Raw genomic sequence first — 21383 nt, 5'->3', positions numbered from 1 at the left:
TCCTCATGGGATGTCTTACTACTAAAATATATGAAAAACGTTTCCAAATATCACAGTTTCCTTGATTGATGTCCATTAGTGACAGACAAACTTACATCGTAGGGTATCGGGAGGAGTTCATGTAGGTCGATAAAGGTCATGAACTAGCTTAACGATTGCCATCATGGTCTATTATGAAATATTTAACTTTCTTGTGCAAAATGAATATCGAGATTTTATTATGTTAGTGTGTGTAGTAGTTTTATAACTGAACGAAAGTGTGAGAAAGAAGACTCCTTCATTTCTGGATCATTTGGTCTTATTTTCCTCGTTCTTTTTTAATGGTCGGCAACATTTTCCATTGTTTCGTAGTTTTCCATTGTTTCATCGATCATCAGTTCGAACTACGTTTTGTTATATATGCAATGTATATTCTAAACGAGAGCTCCTTTTTATATACATGCATGTCGTCATTGTATCTGTGATGTAACGATATAAGTACATGTATAATTCTGTACAGGACTTTGGACGAGTCTCTAAGGTGGCTGGTGGCCAACAACAGAAGAGCAGAAGCCATGGCTCTAGTACGGAAGGTCGCAAAACGTAACAATGTATCCGAGGCAAAGGCTGTGTACTTGCTCGAGAAAATTTTGGAAAGGTTCACGATTACCATAGAATCCACTCAAACCGGCCGTACACAAGACAAAGATTTAACAGTGATGTCATCTATGACTGCTACTAATGACCCTATTGATGTACTGGCACCTTTGACAGAGAACGAAAGGAGTCAGTTTGAAATGCAAACACATGAAACCGTAGGAAATGAAGACAATGAAAACTCCCTACTAGGGATTCCAGAAAGAGAGCACATGCGAGAATGTGAAAGAACAATAAAAGAAAAGTTTGATCAAACAATAACAGAAAGAGAAGATTTGCTGAAAGCAAAAGAACAAAGAGACAAAGAGGAACATATATCTTACTTGGATGTTTTCAGAAATAGGAAACTGCTCCGCAATACCCTAGTGCTGAGCTTATGTTGGTGGGTCGTTATGCAATACATATCAGTAAACACAAACAGATTAACCTCAACTATCTCATTTATTATATGTACCAAAGTGACGAAAAAATCGATAACATCACAATATGGGCATAATTATGTATTAGTCTTTATTATGAGTAAAATTATCTGTAATGAAACCACCATACCACCATGTGCCCAGGAGAAATACCTTCAGGTGCTAACATTTATAATCCNTTAGTGACAGACAAACTTACATCGTAGGGTTTCGGGAGAAGTTCATATAGGTCGATAAAGGTCATGGACAAGCTTAACGATTGACATCATGGTCCATTATGAAATATTTAATTTTCTTCTGCAAAATGAATATCGAGTTGATTATGTTAGTGTGCGTAGTGTTTTTATAACTTAACGAATGTGTGAGGAAGAAGTCTTTCCTTTCTGGAACATTTGGTCCTATTTTCCTCGTTCTTTTTTTTATGGTCTGCAACATTTTCCATTGTTCCGTAGTTTTCCATTTGTTCCGTAGTTTTCCATTGTTTCGTAGGTTTCCATTGTTCCGTAGTTTTCCATTGTTCCGTAGTTTTCCATTTGTTCCGTAGTTTTCCATTGTTCCTTAGTTTTCCATTTGTTCCGTAGTTTTCCATTTGTTCCGTAGTTTTCCATTGTTCCGTAGTTTTCCATTGTTCCGTAGTTTTCCATTGTTTCGTAGTTTTCCATTGTTCCGTAGTTTTCCATTTGTTCCGTAGTTTTCCATTGTTCCGTAGTTTTCCATTGTTTCGTAGTTTTCCATTGTTTCGTAGTTTATCAGTTCGAACTACGTTTTGTTATATATGCAATGTATATTCCAAACGAGAGCTCCTTTTTATATACACGCATGTCGTCATTATATCTGTGATGCAACAATATAAGTACATGTATAATCCTGTACAGGACTTTGGACGAGTCTCTAAGGTGGCTGGTGGCCAACAACAGAAGAGCAGAAGCCATGGCTCTAGTACGAAAGGTCGCAAAACGTAACAATGTATCCAAGGTAAAGGCTGTGTACTTGCTCGAGAAAATTTTGGAAAGGTTCACGATTACCATAGAATCCACTCAAACCGGCCGTACACAAGACAAAGATTTAACAGTGATGTCATCTATGACTGATACTAATGACCCTATTGATGTACTGGCACCTTTGACAGAGAACGAAAGGAGTCAGTTTGAAATGCAAACACAGGAAACCGTAGGAAATGAAGACAATGCAAACTCCCTACTAGGTATTCCAGAAAGAGAGCACATGCGAGAATGTGAAAGAACAATAAAAGAAAAATGTGATCAAACAACTACAGAAAGAGAAGATTTGCTGAAAGCAAAAGAACAAAGAGACAAAGAGGAACATATATCTTACTTGGATGTTTTCAGAAATAGGAAACTGCTCCGCAATACCCTAGTGCTGAGCTTATGTTGGTGGGTCGTTATGCAATACATATCAGTAAACACAAACAGATTAACCTCAACTATCTCATTTATTATATGTACCAAAGTGACGAAAAAATCGATAAAATCACAATATGGGCATATGTATTAGTCTTTATTATGAGTAAAATTATCTGTAATGAAACCACCATACCACCATGTGCCCAGGAGAAATACCTTAAGGTGCTAACATTTATAATCGTGACGTTAATTCAATATTGCCGTAAAACAAGAATAAAAGGAAATGGGAATGTTTATATGTTTGTGTACAAAAAGTATGGGTACGTTCAACAGATCTGTATATACCATTCCCGTTTTACTTCAGGTTTTCGTCTAGTTTTGGCTACATGGGATTGTTCCTGGTGCCCTTCTCATTCACACACAACATCAATATCAACTTCTTCATCAACGCCATCGTCGAGTTTCCGGGATTATTAATCATGCTGTTATTAATTAACAGGTACCGACCCTTAGGCTTATCATTAATATAAAAATCAAAGTGCCCATGACTCTAGAGGATTGGCGGCACGAGTGTTTGTGTTTTTCCACAGATTTTATCCTGAATGGGCAGGCTTCACAATGGTGTCCCTATACATTCATGTGGAATGAAATAAAACAAAAGTTGGCCGGTCTCGCTCCTGTTACATTTTACTGATGACAATATTATATAACCCAAGTAATACATGTAGAATGCATTAAGAATAGTACAATACAACTTCAATGTCTTGATTTACTACACACTATAGTATCTATACTTTGATTTAACTATTGTTGGGTGTTATCTGACATGGTTACAACATGGTAAACATTATCAAATTGATACTCTTAATATTTTTGGTACGTTTCATTATGCTGTAACATAAACAATTTGAAAACAGTAATAGAAAGTCATAACCAACTGTTTAAAAACAAATAAAGTCACCCAGGTGGAGTCATGCAAGGTTATCACAAAATCAAAATCATAGAACTGTGAGCTTGATCCGCTTCCCTCAAGTCAATTGAAGCAATATCTTGATGCTCTGCTTTCTTTGGCTACCTTATGCATGCACAAGTCAAAGTGTTCTTGTATAGTAACGATATAGCAGTGCTTGCCATGTTGCTCCTATAGGCTGACTGGTGATGTACTACGAAGGATATAGTCCTGCAACGACAGTATGTTGCCAATAGATCTACTACTACAAATGACAAGATCCTATATTTGGGGGGTCCTAAGAGTCGATGTTAAGACATAGAAAAATTGCTTTATTTAAAAAAAAAACCGATCGGAAAGATTTGTGGTCATCAACGTTTTCTCTGTCATTAATTTGCTGCCCCCCCCCCCCCCCCCCAAATCTCCAGACAGCTAAGAAACCGTATCAGAAAGCCTGGATTGTGCATTTACCAATAGCAATACATCTTATCCCGAATGTCAACAAACACATGCTCTCCAGCACGAGGTCGTTGCCCAAATTATTGATGCAATTAGAAAGTCCTGGTAACCCCAAAAGCAAATTATATAGGGCATTGCATAAATGTTGTATACTACTTTAACTATATAAAAGAGCAAATTTTGTACAGAATAAGAACCATTTATTTCATCTGAGTATTGATAGCTAATCATGCCAAATCACCGTCTTAATTCTTTCAGAATTGGTCGGAGGTGGTTGACCATGGCATACTTTGGACTAGCCGGCGTTGCCATAGTAGTGGCTGTCAGCATTTTACTCCTAAATTCAAGTAAGATGTCATCATTAACAACAAAGTAAAGTACAAGTAAGCATTACCCGAGCAGCATTTCGCTCAGAACGATAAACTGCATTAAATGCATTTTTCACATTATAAATCTGCTGCGTTATTAAACTATTAAACAGTATTAAACTACGTCATGAAAAGACTATATAATATACAAAAAACATTCGAACCCTTGGTAATTCAGCGGAGGTTGTTTACACCTTTTATAAACCACTTGACTTATATTACCTTAAATATGAACGAAGGTCATTCATTTCAACAAATTTCGTATCCCTTTACCCCAGCACGCTACTGGCAAAATATTATCATCCTAGAATATTTTGTTATCCAGAGAAGTCGTTTAAAGTTCATTTTTTACATTTCTGACCCCCGTGACCTTGAATATATGTTTAAGTCATTCGTTTGATCTAATTTGGTTGTACTTTATCCCAGCATCTTTCTGGCTAAATATTAAGACCTTTTACGGAAGAAGTTGTTAAAAGTTTTTCAAAAACACTTGACCCCTATGACCGTGAATATGAGTGAACGTCATTCGTTTGAACGAACTTGGTCACCCAGTCATGCTACTTGCCAAATACCGTCAGCCTCAATCCTTTGGTTATTCGGGTGAAGTAGTTCGTAACAAACTTGGTAGCCCTGTACCCACCCCAGCATGCCACTAGCCGAATACCATCACCATAGGCCTCTTGGTTATCAAAAAATCGTTAAAAGTATAAAGTTGACGCTGAACGGGTGGACAGATGACGGACACCGTGTCACATCATAAGCTTACTTGGCCTAGTGGGCCAGATGAGGTAATAATGTTAAAAATATACTTTAGAATTCATGCATTACAAAACGTTTCCAACGATCCAAAATACCTAATATTCGAAGATGACGATACCATATTTTTAGAAATAATAACAATTGAATAATTCCTGCCATTTAAACATACACACGTTTATTTCTAGAAAGTAACGAGACCACTCAGACTATGGGAGCTGTAGGGATCTACATAGGGAAATTCTCTATCTCTGGTGTCGTTGCTATGTTGTATATATACACACCAGAACTTTTTCCAACCAACGTCAGGTATGTATGTGTATTGCAGAATCTACATCTGGTAATATATTTTTGAACCATCGTTACGGAGCCTATGTCATGTATGTATTAAAGAATCAACAACAGATATATATTACTGAGCCAATATCAAGTATTTATTACTGAACAAACCCCATATATATAATACTGAACCAATACGAGATACAGAGTAGGTACAGTGTTAGTGGCATATAACGTGACGTTTGTTCAGTTATGCAGTGTGTCATACCGGAACCATCTTTTTACAAAGGGATGGGCCTGTGTTAAAAAAATCTTGTCCGGCAACTCCTCCAAAACTATGGGGCCAATTTTAACGAAAATTTTCAGATATGATAACTATAACCTGATATTGTGCATCCAGGTATTATTCTTTTCGTTCTGACAATTTTTAAGGAGTTATTGCCCTTTGTTGAAAACTTCCTGCCCGCACAACTTCTCCAAAACTACTTGATCAATTTCCAAATTTTTCAATTTGACCCTTTTTTTATGGAGTAATGACCCTTTGTTGAAAAACAATTCTCCAGACGTCGGAAGCTGCAACATGGTATAAGCTCATTTGTCCTTCGGGCAGGTGAGCTAAAAAAATCTTTTGACAGTCGTATAAAAAACGCCAACAAATTAAGCTGTTTTTGGCCGACATTGCTTACACTGCATATAAATCCCTAGGTGAAAAGTCATGATCAAAAGCCTCTTGATTGCGGTGATCCAACAATGTCTGAAAACTTTACTCGAAAACTTTAACCTGAAGCGAGATACCAACACTGAGATGGCTAAATTGCACCCCCCCCCCTGCTTCTCATAGTTTGAAGGGACGTAGCTAAAACAATCAATATACTTCTGGTAGATTCTACGAATGAGGGTACACGCATACATGCACATAATTCACAAATAAACACGTTTGACAGGCAGGACATCAACTGTGACATCGGCTTGTTGGTTTCCTATTTTGCATAATTAGATCATTTAGGTAATGCTGCGTGTAGGGTTCTGAAAATAGATATTTGTATATCATGCTGAAATATGTAACTTTGGACTAAAAACAAACACAGGAAAATATTGACTCTATATATATCTTTCCTTTTTCTTTCTTTTCTTTTTCTATTGTTTATGACTACAAACAAAGCTCCACAAATCAATTCGTGGTCGACAACAGTTTTTGTCTTTTATCATTAATGCTTCACTCAGATCAAAAACCAAGATGCAATATATTGTTGTTTGGGATTGTTTGCCTTTCGTTTATCATGTAATAAAAAATCATCTGAGTCTAAGGTAGAACCACATTATTCTGGTTCTTTTAATGTGGTTGAAGAGTATCAAAAGCGACACTATTTCTTATCACATACTGTATACTGTAAGTGTACCAGAGCGCGACAAAACTCATGAAGATTAACAGTAATGCAGTTTCAGCTACTGGTGTGTTTAGGGTTGTGACCCCGCCCTACTGGAAATGCCTGTGATGAGTGTTACGATTATGAGTAAACCATAGCTTGTGTGTTATACAGGACAGTGTTCTTCAACAGTTTTTATTCGCAATCTATATTTGGATTTCATTACGATTTATATAATGCAGAGACATATAAAGCATATACGTCTCTGCATAATGTAGTCAGTGGTTTTGCTCTGTACCGACGGACTATGAACTCAATGAAGACCGGTATCATTTCAACAACTGTCCCCGTACTGAACGAGTCCTCGTGAAACAGCTTAATTTTGATATGAAATGAAATGAACCAGATCTCCATATTTGCAAATACTGCAAAATTATATCAAATTTGCATAGTTACCTTTTATTTCAAAGCATAATATTTATTTATAGATTAAACTACGACATGATCACGACATTTTCCAAAAATTGTTCAGTTAAGTTTTGCACTGAATAATCTTTCTTTTGGTATTTCCGAAGAGTTTGGTATTGTGATATTTAATCGTTTGTCTTATCGTCATATGTTTTTGGTAAAAACTCAGTCTTTAATATGTTAAAACTGACATTTTCACATAATATTGCTAATGCTATTTAGCTTACCTTGCTTCGCACCACCCGCATTACTCCGTATCATACCGATCGGGGTACACGGTGTGATGAAACATTCTCCATCTCTCGAGGTATTTTTATTTTTATTTTTACATTATAGAAATATCGGTTACGGTATAACAGGCTGTGCAGGAAGACTTGGTGCTATGACAGCTCCATTTTTAAATGTGTTGGTGAGTAAAATCATTAAGTCGACTTTAAACTGAGAAGCAATTGAGTTCATGAAATAACTAGAGAATGTCTGCAAGACATGAATGGCCCCGCCGCGATGTGAAATTAGTTCAATGTTTTTAATCTCTATCAATTGTTACGACATTGAAATTGACACCCTGAAATATGTACGCATTCAAGGTATTATCATACTTCGAGTTGATGAATGGAGAAATACAGAGGGGAAACAAATCTGTGAATAGATTAGTTTATAAGCGTATGAGTTATTCTCATACCTGAAAACTTTGACGAAATCCGTAAAGAAATGAAGTACATGTAGCTAGAGTGATGATACTAAGTCGTTAGATGGTTGTCTGGATGATTTTTGATATACAGCAACTGTACATATGACCTTGGCTTTAACTATGAAACCGTACAGTATATATATTCCAGAGGAATTCACATGCTTGACCTTTGTATAAAGTTTGATAAAAATCCATCAAAGAATGAACTCCTTACGACCTAATGGTAGAGGGTGAAACATATTTCCTACAGACGAGCAGCAATGCACGTGTGTCACAAATGTCTTTAGGTCAACTAGGATTTTGCCATGGGTCATATGTCAGTATATAAACTTCTTCGAATATTTGATGTTAATGGTAACAGTAGGAAACTTAAATCACTTACCCATAACAAACACAGAGAAATAAAACGTTTAAATATGTGACTACTTATTAGCTAGAGTGGAATTGATGTATTCCCCGAGCGGAGATTCAGCTGATAATGCTGCACTGTAAATAATACACTTTAAACTTTGCGAGTCGAACGATTTAAGGTAATACAGATGTTGTTAAGGCGAGCATTTTGGCAATATAATTTATTTTGTCATAAATATGAATTATGATTTGACTGTTTGTCTTTTATTGAACAAGGGCAACACCCTTACAAATAATAAATTATGTATATTAAAAACTATTCTAATAAAGGATGTACACGCCAAGCTTTTATGCTAACATTGGTTATTAGTCACATGATTAAGTGATGCTAAGGAGGGTGCTTCATTGTCTTTGAAATATATATGTTTTAATTGGTAAAATAAATCACTCCTGGTGACCATATGTACCTGAAACCACAGGTGAAAATACAGGTATATTAATCATGAGGTAAATTCTACCTTTGAAATAACACTTTACCTATATACCTTATTCCAACAGATGGTATAGTCCTTTCCCAACTGATAGGGCGATCACCACATCGTGACATTAGAACAATTAAATTAGGTAATGTCAGTCTGGTGAGCCTTGACCAATGGCTGACTGGTGGAGACCCTACTAATATATAGATCATGGAGGATTAATCCCCTATTGTTTAGAGTATAAGTAGTGGATTCCTTGTTTGGGAAACACCCTGAGATAGATATTCAAACTGCTGGCAAGGGGAAGCCATAGAAAATCATTGTCTTAGGGATGGCTGATATTAGAAGGAAATCCTATATGAAATAGAGGAACATCTTAAAAACCTTGGTCCAGGTTATGTTTGGGCAAAGAAAAAAGGGTATTGCACGGGCAACTAGGACAACACCCCGGGTTGCACAGGCAACTAGGGCAACATCATTGGGTCGGCCCCTGCACAGTGACCTACTTCTTGCACTCCACCATCCCAAGATGTCCTTGTACACCAAAACTGGCTACTTTAGATGAAAAAGTATAGAAGATATGACCCGTATAAACATTTTCAAAGGTGAAGGTCAAGGGTCAAGTCATTGGTCACAGTGATATATAATACTTGCACTCTGCACTCCGTCATCCAAAAATGTCATTGTACCCCAAATCTAGTTACTCCAGGTGAAATAGTACAGAAGATATGCCCCGGACAAACATTTTCAAAAGTGAAGGTCAAAGCATCCACAACATGTCTTCGGTAGAGCAAACCTAACTGCATCAGTTATGTATGCTTTTTCCATATAGCAATTACGTATAAAACAATTTTTTTCTAGACAATGTTTTCTGGACCAAGTAAACTTTTACTGTTTGTACCCTCAGGAGGTACGATGATTACACTTGGTCGAGGGTTTCGTCCTTACTTAAGGGAGTAGTCTTGTAAACAATTACTCCTAATTCTTCATTTGTGACCTTGGCCCAGTTGGCCACTTTTGTCAAAATAAAAACTGCACTTTTAGACTAGTAAGAATTCTTATCCGAAAACTGTCTGTGAGATGTCAATGTGATGAACGTATAGAAGAGCCCTGTGAAGGGTGTAAGCAGCTAGTTTTTTAGTCGGTCGTTAGTCTTATTTTTTCTTTATTCATATTATATATATACATGTTTATTGTTATATTTCGTATCTTTTTTCTTCTCATCTTCGTTTACAGGCATCAGCTGCTGAGTGGGCTCCTGCAGCAGCCTTAAGTGCCACATTCGTTTTGGCACTATGCTCTCTACTTCTCCTGCCAGAAACCAAAGGGAAGGAACTCCCACAGACATTACATGAGTTTGTGTTGATGGAAGGAAATGACAAAAAATCAAAATTGTGTAATCCATGTACATGTGCACACTCTTGCTTATGTTGTTAGCTTGTGAAGTCTGCGGTCCAAATTATAAGTTTATCTGTAGTTATGTTAGCTAAGTTCAATTAAGTTACGGAACAATTCTTGATCAAAATTGTTCAAGCAATTATTAGCAGAAACTGCTTTCATTCAAAAAGATATTTGTTTTATTGAAGTATATATACCGTAATACACTTATCCCTGTATAGTACATGCACATATTAATGCACGTCTCGCACGAACCTAATGACTCCAAATATTGTTAATGCAGTAATCCTTGTTAAAAAGGCTTAGAAATTGCTGATCATCAAAACTGACAAGGGGACTAAGAAAAGTACTACATCAGACAATTTTGACCACAATCTGACAATTCCTTCACAAGATTTATCACACCGAAAGCAAAAGCCAGACAGATGGATGGACAAGCTGATTACTAAAGGGCAGCACATCTTCGATGCAGGGCTCCAATAAGGTTGTTAACGCCATTACTGTGACATGGCGGCTTATATTAGATTTTCTCTTTCTCTTATTACAAAAAATTGGTGAGTCTGCCCACCCTTGATTCAAGCACTGGATGAATTCTTGAAAAAGGCGGATTCCTGAATTTTGGTTGTAAATTAGTTGTTCTAGGGACGAGGACTTAGACAAGAGATCCCAGAGGAATCTTGTCGCCGACCACTGTGCAATCTTCATTAGTTCTATGTCAGTTCTATCTTTTCTCTTATTTCTGCACCTTGAGGTAACCATTTTGTTTATTCCATCAAATCTCAAAAGTGAACATGCACAATTAACGACCAAGGAAAACCTACATAACAAATTTGAGAAAACATTTCCAGTATTTCATTAAAAATAGCGAAAAAAAACATTCACTGTCAAAATCCAAGATGGTCTCCTGACAGGTATTTTTTTTGTCCGAGCCGTCTCAAAATTAAACATGCTCAATTGGAAACTACGGGGAACCTACATATGAAATTTGAGACAGATACCCCAAGTACTCCTTTAAAAATATAGGGAGAACAAACATTCTGTCAAAATCCAAGATTACCGTATGTCGGCCATTTTGTTATCCAATTGGTCTAAGAAACACCATGCACAGCTACAGACCAAGGAGAACCTACATACCAAATTTAATCAAGATACCTCAAGTCCTTCCTGAGTAATAGCGGTAACAAACATTCAATGTCAAAATCCAAGATGACCACCTGTTGGCCATTTAATATGAAAAGGCAAAGACCGACAAAACAATAGGGGAGATCGGGGCAAATTCGGCCCTTTTTAATGTCCGTTTTGGGAAGTATGACAGCACGTTCGTTTTTTAACATTATTTAATTTTCCCTGTCGGATGATCGGATGGCTGAAGGAGCCCCCTATGGGATAAGTTCGGATCGGCATTCGGTTAAATACGGCCCCCCATTAGAATCAGCTTAATTATGACATAAAAAGCATGCAACGTCAGATTTTACCGCCAATGTTACGACTTTTTATATGTTACATGGGCCGAACTTGCCACGGTATCATTAGCCGAGACTGTCCGGGACCAAAATGATATTTCAATAAATTCTTATCGTACAGCAATATGGTAGTGAGTGCTTGGCTTTGCTTTTATGTATATCATTTAAAGCTGTCAGTGTGTTACACGTTTGACCGTAAAAAAATAGCAATTCCGTTTACAGAAAGTTCGCATAACTCAATAGAAGCGAGATCATGATTTTCTTTCTTCCCTCTAAAAAGTATTTTTTTTCTGTTTAGTAATTTCAGATTAGAGTTTTCCTCGCCATTTTTTCCTTGTGAATGCCCAACCAACTAAACTGCTAATATCTTTAAAGTTGTAAATATTAGCTCAAAAACAAACATATCAGGGGTGGCCGAACCTGCCCCGGTCTGCCGTATGAAGATTTTTTTTATATCGTTGATGATTGGTAAAAATGTATTCGCAATATAATTTTTGCATCAATGACGCCATTTTAAAACTAAAGTAGATATATGTTCCTGTGCGTAACATATATGATGGGTCGGGTGGCGCAGTGGAAAGCGCGCTCGTCTTCACCAAGATGGCCGGATTCAATCCCGGTTACCTGCCCGACAACGTGGGTTTTCTCCGGATACTTAAGCTTCCTCTCACATTAAGAATTAAATTCTCTGCGTGCTTCCATCAGGTCACAAAAAAAATGATTGAAATAAGTTGGGGAATAACTGTTTGGTAATTGCTATAGAAAAAAGTGCATATTACACATTTGATAAGTCTATAAAAGTAAATGTATAGAAATGTTAGTTAAAAAATTAAATTAAAAAAATGAAAACATTGTAATACATTGATGTAACTGAGATTGTCGTTATATTGATATATAGTCTGAATTCCTGTTCCATCCTGAAACACCGGATTGAATTTCAAGTTTTGTAACTGTCACTGAGGTTTGACAGGTAATGCTGCCAAATAAAAATAAACACTTTCTGTCTGTTACTAGTTATAAATCAGCATGCGTTGTGAAAAAGTGATAGGTTGCTGAAAAATGTCGTTGAACTCGGGTTCGTTGTCCGGACAATTATTGTTGATTTCGACATAAATGAAATTATTCATTGTTTCTTTTATGAGTGGTGATGCATGCATAAATTATGTAAAGACAATAACCAGACTTTCAAAAAAGTTAATGATTCCGTTCATATTCTCAACAAATCGAAATCAAAAGCTGATGAAATTTTAGACGATGAAAAATAAATGTACACGTTGACCTATTGGTTTAATGCGGCTCTTTTTGAAAATATCTCCCGGTAGAAATATTAACATGCCTGGTTGATGACAAAAAGGATCTTCAGAAATCATCCGCGTTATTACCTTCCAGTTCCAAGATTTTCCGGTTATTTTTCATCATTCCGGAAATAACCGATGAAGGCCGATGCAGTGTGACGTAATAGTATGCTAATCTCTGAACGACGTTCCATGCCTGCTTGTATCAAAATTTATGTGATAGATTTTTTTCACTCAGAATGTATACTAGTTTTTACCTGAATAAACAAGTAATAAAACATGGGTATTGTTTTCACTATATGAAGATGTTCATGTATGGGTTGACACACAATTGTCTTTGCTTCAAGGATACACTTCCTTTTTCCCCACTGGACGTTTACCTCCGGACGAAAACAACAAAAGGCAAGGTGAAGCAAGGGGAAGCAACTCTGTTTACGCACGCATGTGTTACCATTTAAGAGCTTCGCTCGTCGGGCGCCTTTGGCGCCCGAGAGCTTAGCTCTTATTAATTTATTCATTCACAACTATAGACCAAGAGAAACCTACAAACAAATTTTAGAAAGATCCCTCGAATAATTACTGAAAAATAGCGCTAACAAACATTCACTGTCAAAATCCAAGATGGACGCCTGTCAATATATATGAGCCGTCACAAAATTAAACATACACAACTAGGGACCAAGGGGAACCTACCTATTAATTTTGAGAAAGATCCCTTCAATGTTTTCTGAGAAATAGCGATAACAAGAACTGTTTAAGGACGGACCACGAACGCAGGGCGATTTGATCTTATGGTCGGCTAAAAAGAGGAGAGAGGAATCGAATGAAGCGGTACTGGACTAGGTCGTTTGTCGGCGACCATGTAGTTCAATTGCTAGAGAATCTGTCTAGAGTTCGGAGGGGCCCAGGTTTGAATCCCAGTCTGGTCGTGCATTTCTTTTCTCCTATAACAGATGTATCACCAATATTTTTGCGCCAAATAACAAATACAAAATGGTCTATATACATCTTTAAATTTTACTATTTTCAGTCTGTTGTTCTCTATTACAGAGCTTGCGATCCTGAACAGGTCATGCCATCCATGGGGTATGATAAGGTTATCTAACATAAACAAAATAAAGAGTTAAATACATAAATTACCAAAAAAATATCCAAACTGAATGAACTTTGACATGACCTGGCTGAACTTCGAAATAACGATACCCAAGCCGTCATGATGGTCATTAAAAGGTATCTAAATATGTCTTTCAGCAGGAGATATGCACCGGCGGTTCCTACACATCAAATTACTTATAAAATGATATGTTTATGTAAGCGAGTAAATGTTTTATATAAAATGTTGCTAAAATGAATTGATGTATGCCGATATGTGCACACGAGTCTTACATTTTTCAATTGATATAGTTAAATTATGATCAGTGGTTTTTGAGGATTGTATCTGTTGACATTATTTTTTGAAGATTATTGGAATATTTTTTAACCTTATTTAATTAGTAAATGTATAACTAAGGGAGGTAACTGTTTTAATCAATCACATGTGTCAAGTAATGTAAAAGATGTTAATATAATGATGATATTTGCATAGATCTGTGATATTTTTTGGCAATTTGCTTGAAATGTTTGATTCTTAAATATGATCAGCTGTATGCCAAAGAGTTGTCTGAATGGTATTTTTTCAAGCATGAAACTGAAAAGTATTGATCAGGATTAAGATACAAGTTTTATAGTGCCTTTTAGTAGGAATATGATAACATTATGAGGTTGAGAGAAAGGTAGTGAAACTGGTAATTGAATGGCTGTACAAATGAATGGGATGGGAAAATGTGTCGAACTGCTAACAAGAATTAAGATGTTTTAGAAATATGTGAAGTATGAGGGATTGAACATATTGATATTTTCTGAATCAGGTTTAAATTTAATAAATAAAAAAATGATCTTATATGATGGTTTTTGTTGTTTTCATTACCTTAGACTCAAAGTGACCATGTTGTCATATATGTACATAAAAGTTAATGATACATCAGTGTAATTTGCCACTGCTTTCCTTCATATGTAAATCAATACTCGCTACACTGTTGCAAATATGATAACATGGTCATTTATTACCAGCAGTTTCACAGCATTACTGTTACATATGTGTATGACCTTCTACAACAAAGTCACAATGCACAAGAATTTGCACATGTCAATTTTTTCGCGAATCCCAATCCCTGCTATTTCTTCCGAAACTTTTGGGCGACACCCAAAAATAAATCCTGGGTCCCCCCTGGTTATGTGTGATAAGATATTACAAAGAAAACAAACAACAAAATATAAATTTTACGCAGTTTCTTCTTTGTTTTTAATATCATTGTAAACAATAATTATGAACTCACTGATAATAAACCAATTATTAAAATCCTAAGAATCCCAAGCGGTTTGCCTTCATTTTCAGAGATCGATTTTCGGAGAGTGAACATCGTTTTTTTAATAGCATATTTACGTCCATGTATTTTAAGTTTGGCTCACAAGGTGACAGGCATTCTCCTTCTAACTACAGGCCAATTTCCTTATTATATACAGTTGGAAAAGTGTTTGAAAGAGTAATTTTCAAGTACTTGCATGACTATTTTATTGAAAACTCACTTTTCTTTAAGCACCAGTCTTTTCCTGGTCATTCTATTGTATATCAACTCATTGAAATTTACCATAACATCTGTATGTAACTAGAGGAAAAAACATGACTCAATTGCACGTATGGTATTCTGTGATATTTCTGAGGCTTTTAATCAGGGTTGGCATAAGGATTAGATGATTAAGTTCAAATCCAATGACATTTTAAGCAAATTTTAACAATGGTTGGACAATTACCAATTTCTTTATAGAGTAAATCTTGTTGAAAGTCCAGTTTGCAACTGCGGCCATTAATATGAAAATGCTTTTCACATTTTTTGTGAGAACCTACTTTTTTACAACAAAAGACGCGTCCTGCTCCAAGATTTGAATGCCTTACATGTTGATTTCAATTTATAACTGATTTTGTTCTGTAATGCTCAACTTTCAGAAAACCTCAACAATAACAATTTTAGACATGTGCATCATTACATCAAATCCAGCAACAGGTTTTAAATATTACAATTATTTATATGTAACCCGGGTATATACCGGTATATGATATAGATATATATGGTGTGTGTGTATATATATAACAACGAGTGCTGTCAACTGTCTGTATACATGTGTGTTGTCTCGTCTGGTAAACAGTGTATGTGACGTCATCAGTTCGGAATGTATGTACCCGTGTTATTATATTCTGTTTCAACATTCTGACTGAATTGTACTTACAACGTAGAACTTGGACCTGCCCCTTGCACAAATAAGGCACCCTATATTCCCGCCACTATATTTCGGCTACTGGGTAAATACATACTGTCCAGTGGTCATTCTTACAATCCAACTCGTAAGAGAAGGATCTGTGCTCCAGATCAGCTGGTTATAGAAGCGTAAAGAACCATTGCTGCCATCATTTTTAACAAACTATCCTAAGAACATCAAACATCATATCGTATTGCAGTATTACGGTAATAACTATCGTGTGATTGTAATATTTAGTTATTTGAATTAATATATATATATATATATATATAGCGGTGTGTATTCAGAGGTCCGGTACCTCGGTCGGCGCTGAAGTTGTTTAGAATTTATTGTATTGTCCTTGAATATTAATCAAGGTCAATTATTTGAAGAAACTTAGAAGCCATTTGTCCAAGCATGTCACTGGCCAACTATCATTATTCTAGGGCTTTTGGTTATTCAGAAGAAGTTGTTTATAGGGTTTGAACATATTTTACCCCTGTGACCTTGAATATAAGTCAAGGTCATTAATTTGAACATACTTGTTGGCCCTTTGTACAAGCATGTTACATCACTTTCAACATAGGGCATAAACTACAATGTACTGTACATCACTTACAACAAAGGGCATAAACTACAAAGTAATGTACGTCACTTACAACATAGGACATAAACTACAATGTACTGTACATCAGTTACAACATAGGACATCAACTATTATGCACTGTACGTCACTTACAACATAGTAAATAAACTACAATATACTGAACATCAGTTAGAACATAGGACATAAACTACAATGTACAGTACATCAGTTACAACATAGGACATAAACAGCAATGTAATGTACGTCACTAACAACATAGGACATAAACTACAATGTACTGTACATCAGTTACAACATAGGACATAAACTACAATGTAATGTCCATCACTTACAATATAGGACAAAAACTACAATGTTCTGTATATCATTTACAACATAGGACATAACCTACAATGTACTGTATATCACTTACAACATAGGACATAAACTACAATGTATTGTATATCACTTACAACATAGGGCATAACCTACAATGTAATGTACGCCACTTACAACATAGGACATCAACTACAATGTAATTTACGTCACTTACAACATAGGACATAAACTACAATGTACTGTACATCAGTTACAACATAGGACATAATTACAATGTAATGTACGTCAATTACAACATAGGACATCAACTACAATGTACTGTACATCAGTAACAACATAGGACATAAACTACAATTTTATGTACGTCACTTACAACATAGGACATAAACTACAATGTACTGTACATCAGTTACAACATAGGACATAAACTACAATTTTATGTACGACACTTACAACATAGGACATAAACTACAATGTACTGTACATCAGTTACAACATAGGACATCAACTACAATGTAATGTCCGTCACTTACAACATAGGACATAAACAACAATGTACTGTATATCACTTACAACATAGGACATAAACTGTACGTCACTTACAACATAGGACATAAACTACAATGTACTGTACATCAGTTACAACATAGGACATAAACAGCAATGTAATGTACGTCACTAACAACATAGGACATAAACTACAATGTACTGTACATCAGTTACAACATAGGACATAAACAGCAATGTAATGTACGTCACTAACAACATAGGACATAAACTACAATGTACTGTACGACACTTACAACATAGGACATAATTACAATGTAATGTACGTCAATTACAACATAGGACATAAACTACAATGTACTGTACATCAGTTACAACATAGGACATAAACAGCAATGTAATGTACGTCACTAACAACATAGGACATAAACTACAATGTCATGTACGTCACTTACAACAGAGAACATAAACTACGATGTACTGTACATCACTTACAACATAGGGCATAAACTACGATGTTCTGTTTGTGATTTACAACATAGGACATAAACTATAATGTAGTGTACGTCACTTAAAACATAGGACATAAACTACAATGTTAATGAATATCACTTACAACATAAGACATAAACTACAATGTACTGTACATAAGTTACAACATAGGACATAAACTACATTGTAATGTACGTCACTTACAACATAGGACATAAATTACAATGTACTGTATATCACTTACAACATAGGACATAAACTACAATGTACTGTACGTCACTTACAATATAGGACATCAACTACAATGTATTGTACGTCACTTACAACATAGGACATAAACTACAATGTATTGTATATCAGTTACAACATAGGACATAAACTACAATGTACTGTACATCAGTTACAACATAGGACATAAACTACAATGTATTGTATATGAGTTACAACATAGGACATAAACTACAATGTATTGTATATCACTTACAACATAGGGCATAACCTACAATGTAATGTACATCACTTACAACATAGGACATAAAGTAGAATGCACTGTACATCACTTACAACATAGGACATAAAGTAGAATGCACTGTACATCACTTACAACATAGGACATTTACTTCAATGTAATGTACGTCACTTACAACGAAGGACATAAACTACAATGTACTGTACACCAGTTACAATATAGGACATAATTACAATGTAATGTACGTCACTTACAACATAGGACATAAACTATACAATGTACTGTACATCAGTTACAACATAGGACATCAACTACAATGTAATGTCCGTCTCTTACAATATAGGACACAAACAACAATGTACTGTATATCACTCACAACATAGGACAGAAACGACAATGTACTGTACATCACTTACAACATAGGACATAAACTACAATGTAATGTACGTCACTTACAATATAGGACATTTATTACAATGTACTGTACATCACTTACAACATAGGACATAAACTGTACGTCACTTACAACATAGGATATAAACTACAATGCAATGTACGTCACTTACAACATAGGACATTTACTACAATGTAATGTACATCACTTACAACATAGGATATACACTACAATGTATTGTATATCACTTACAACATAGGGCATAACCTACAATGTAATGTACATCAGTTACAACTAGGACATCAACTACAATATAATGTCCGTCTCTTACAATATAGGACACAAACAACAATGTACTGTATATCACTCGCAATATAGGACAGAANTGTACATCACTTACAACATAGGACATAAACTGTACGTCACTTACAACATAGGATATAAACTACAATGTAATGTACGTCACTTACAACATAGGACATTTACTACAATGTAATGTACGTCACTTAAACCATAAGACATAAACTACAATGTAATGTACGTCACTTACAACATAGGTCATTTACTACAATGTACTGTACATCACTTACAACATAGGACATAAAGTAGAATGCACTGTACATCACTTACAACAAAGGACATTTACTAAACTATACTGTACATCAGTTACAACATAGGACATGAACTACAATGTTCTGTACGTCACTAACAACATAGGACATAAACTACAATGTCATGTACGTCACTTACAACATAGGACATAAACTACAATGTACTGCACATCACTTACAACATAGGGCATAAACTACAATGTAATGTACGTCACTTACAACATAGGACATAAACTACAATGTACTGTACGTCACTTACAACATAGGACATAAATTACAATGTACAGTACGTTACTTACAACATAGGACATAAACTACAATGTAATGAATATCACTTACAACATAGGACATAAACTGTACGTCACTTACAACATAGGACATAACCTAACATGTACTGTACATCACTTACAACATAGGACATAAAGTAGAATGCACTGTACATCACTTACAACATAGGACATTTACTAAACTATACTGTACATCAGTTACAACATAGGACATAAACTACAATGTAATGAATTTCTCTTACAACATAGGACATACACTGTACGTCACTGACAACATAGGACATAAACTACAATGTTCTGTTTGTCACTTACAACATATGACATAAACTTTAATGTAATGTACGTCACTTACAACATAGGACATAAATTACAATGTACAGTACGTTACTTACAACATAGGACATAACCTACAATGTACTGTATATCACTTACAACATAGGACATAACCTACAATGTACTGTATATCACTTACAACATAGGACATAACCTACAATGTACTGTATATCACTTACAACATAGGACATAAACTACAATGTTCTGTTTGTCACTTACAACATATGACATAAACTTTAATGTAATGTACGTCACTTACAACATAGGACATTTACTACAATATACTGTACATCACTTACAACATAGGAAATAAACTACAATGTTCTGTATATCATTTACAACATAGGACATAAACTACAATGTAATGAATTTCACTTACAACTTAGGACATACACTGTACGTCACTTACAACATAGGACATAACCTAACATGTACTGTACATCACTTACAACATAGGACATAAACTACGATGTTATGTACATCACTTACAACATAGGACATAAACTACGATGTTATGTACATCACTTACAACATAGGACATAAACTTACAACATAGGACATAAACTACAATGTTATGAATATCACTTACAACATAGGACATAAACTGTACGTCACTTACAACATAGGACATAACCTAACATGTACTGTACATCACTTACAACATAGGACATAAACTTACAACATAGGACATAAACTACAATGTACTGTACGTTACTTACAACATAGGACATAAACTACAATGTAATGAATTTCACTTACAACATAGGACATACACTGTACGTCACTTACAACATAGGACATAAACTACAATGTTCTGTTTGTCACTTACAACATAGGACATAAACTTTAATGTAATGTACGTCACTTACAACATAGGAAATAAACTACAGTGTAATGAATATCACTTACAACATAGGACATAAACTATACGTCACTTACAACACAGGACATAAACTACAATGTAATGTACCGTACTTACAACATAGGACATAAACTGCAATGTAATGTCCGTCACTTACAATATAGGACATAAACTACAATGTACTGTACGTCATTGACAACATAGGACATAACCTACAATGTACTGTACATCGCTAACAACATAGGACATACACTACAATGTACTGTACATAACTTACAACATAGGACATAAGCTGTACGTCACTTACAACATAGGATATAAACTAGTTTGTAATGTACGTCACTTACAACATAGGACATAAACTACAATGTAATGTACCTCACTTACAACATAGGACATAAACTACAATGTTCTGTATATTACTTACA

The 21383-nt window shown here is 35.4% G+C and overlaps 1 protein-coding gene across 1 annotated transcript in view; it reads left to right on the top strand.

Moving 5' to 3' along the window:
* The window catches only part of LOC110451495 (organic cation transporter-like protein), a 37401-nt gene extending 26523 nt beyond the window's left edge, over window positions 1-10878 (top strand). The window contains exons 5-11 of the mRNA XM_021499540.1: window positions 500-1214; window positions 1896-2449; window positions 2784-2918; window positions 4086-4174; window positions 5140-5260; window positions 7402-7474; window positions 9823-10878. Coding sequence (XP_021355215.1) covers window positions 500-1214; window positions 1896-2449; window positions 2784-2918; window positions 4086-4174; window positions 5140-5260; window positions 7402-7474; window positions 9823-10023 — 1888 coding nt within the window. The 3' untranslated portion in view covers window positions 10024-10878. The remainder of the gene's footprint in view (window positions 1-499; window positions 1215-1895; window positions 2450-2783; window positions 2919-4085; window positions 4175-5139; window positions 5261-7401; window positions 7475-9822) is intronic.
* The last annotated feature ends 10505 nt before the right edge of the window (window positions 10879-21383 follow it).

The sequence above is a fragment of the Mizuhopecten yessoensis genome, unplaced genomic scaffold (genome assembly GCF_002113885.1).
Source record: "Mizuhopecten yessoensis strain PY_sf001 unplaced genomic scaffold, ASM211388v2 scaffold6111, whole genome shotgun sequence".
Taxonomy (NCBI): domain Eukaryota; kingdom Metazoa; phylum Mollusca; class Bivalvia; order Pectinida; family Pectinidae; genus Mizuhopecten; species Mizuhopecten yessoensis.
This window is presented reverse-complemented; position numbering and strand designations above follow the sequence as displayed.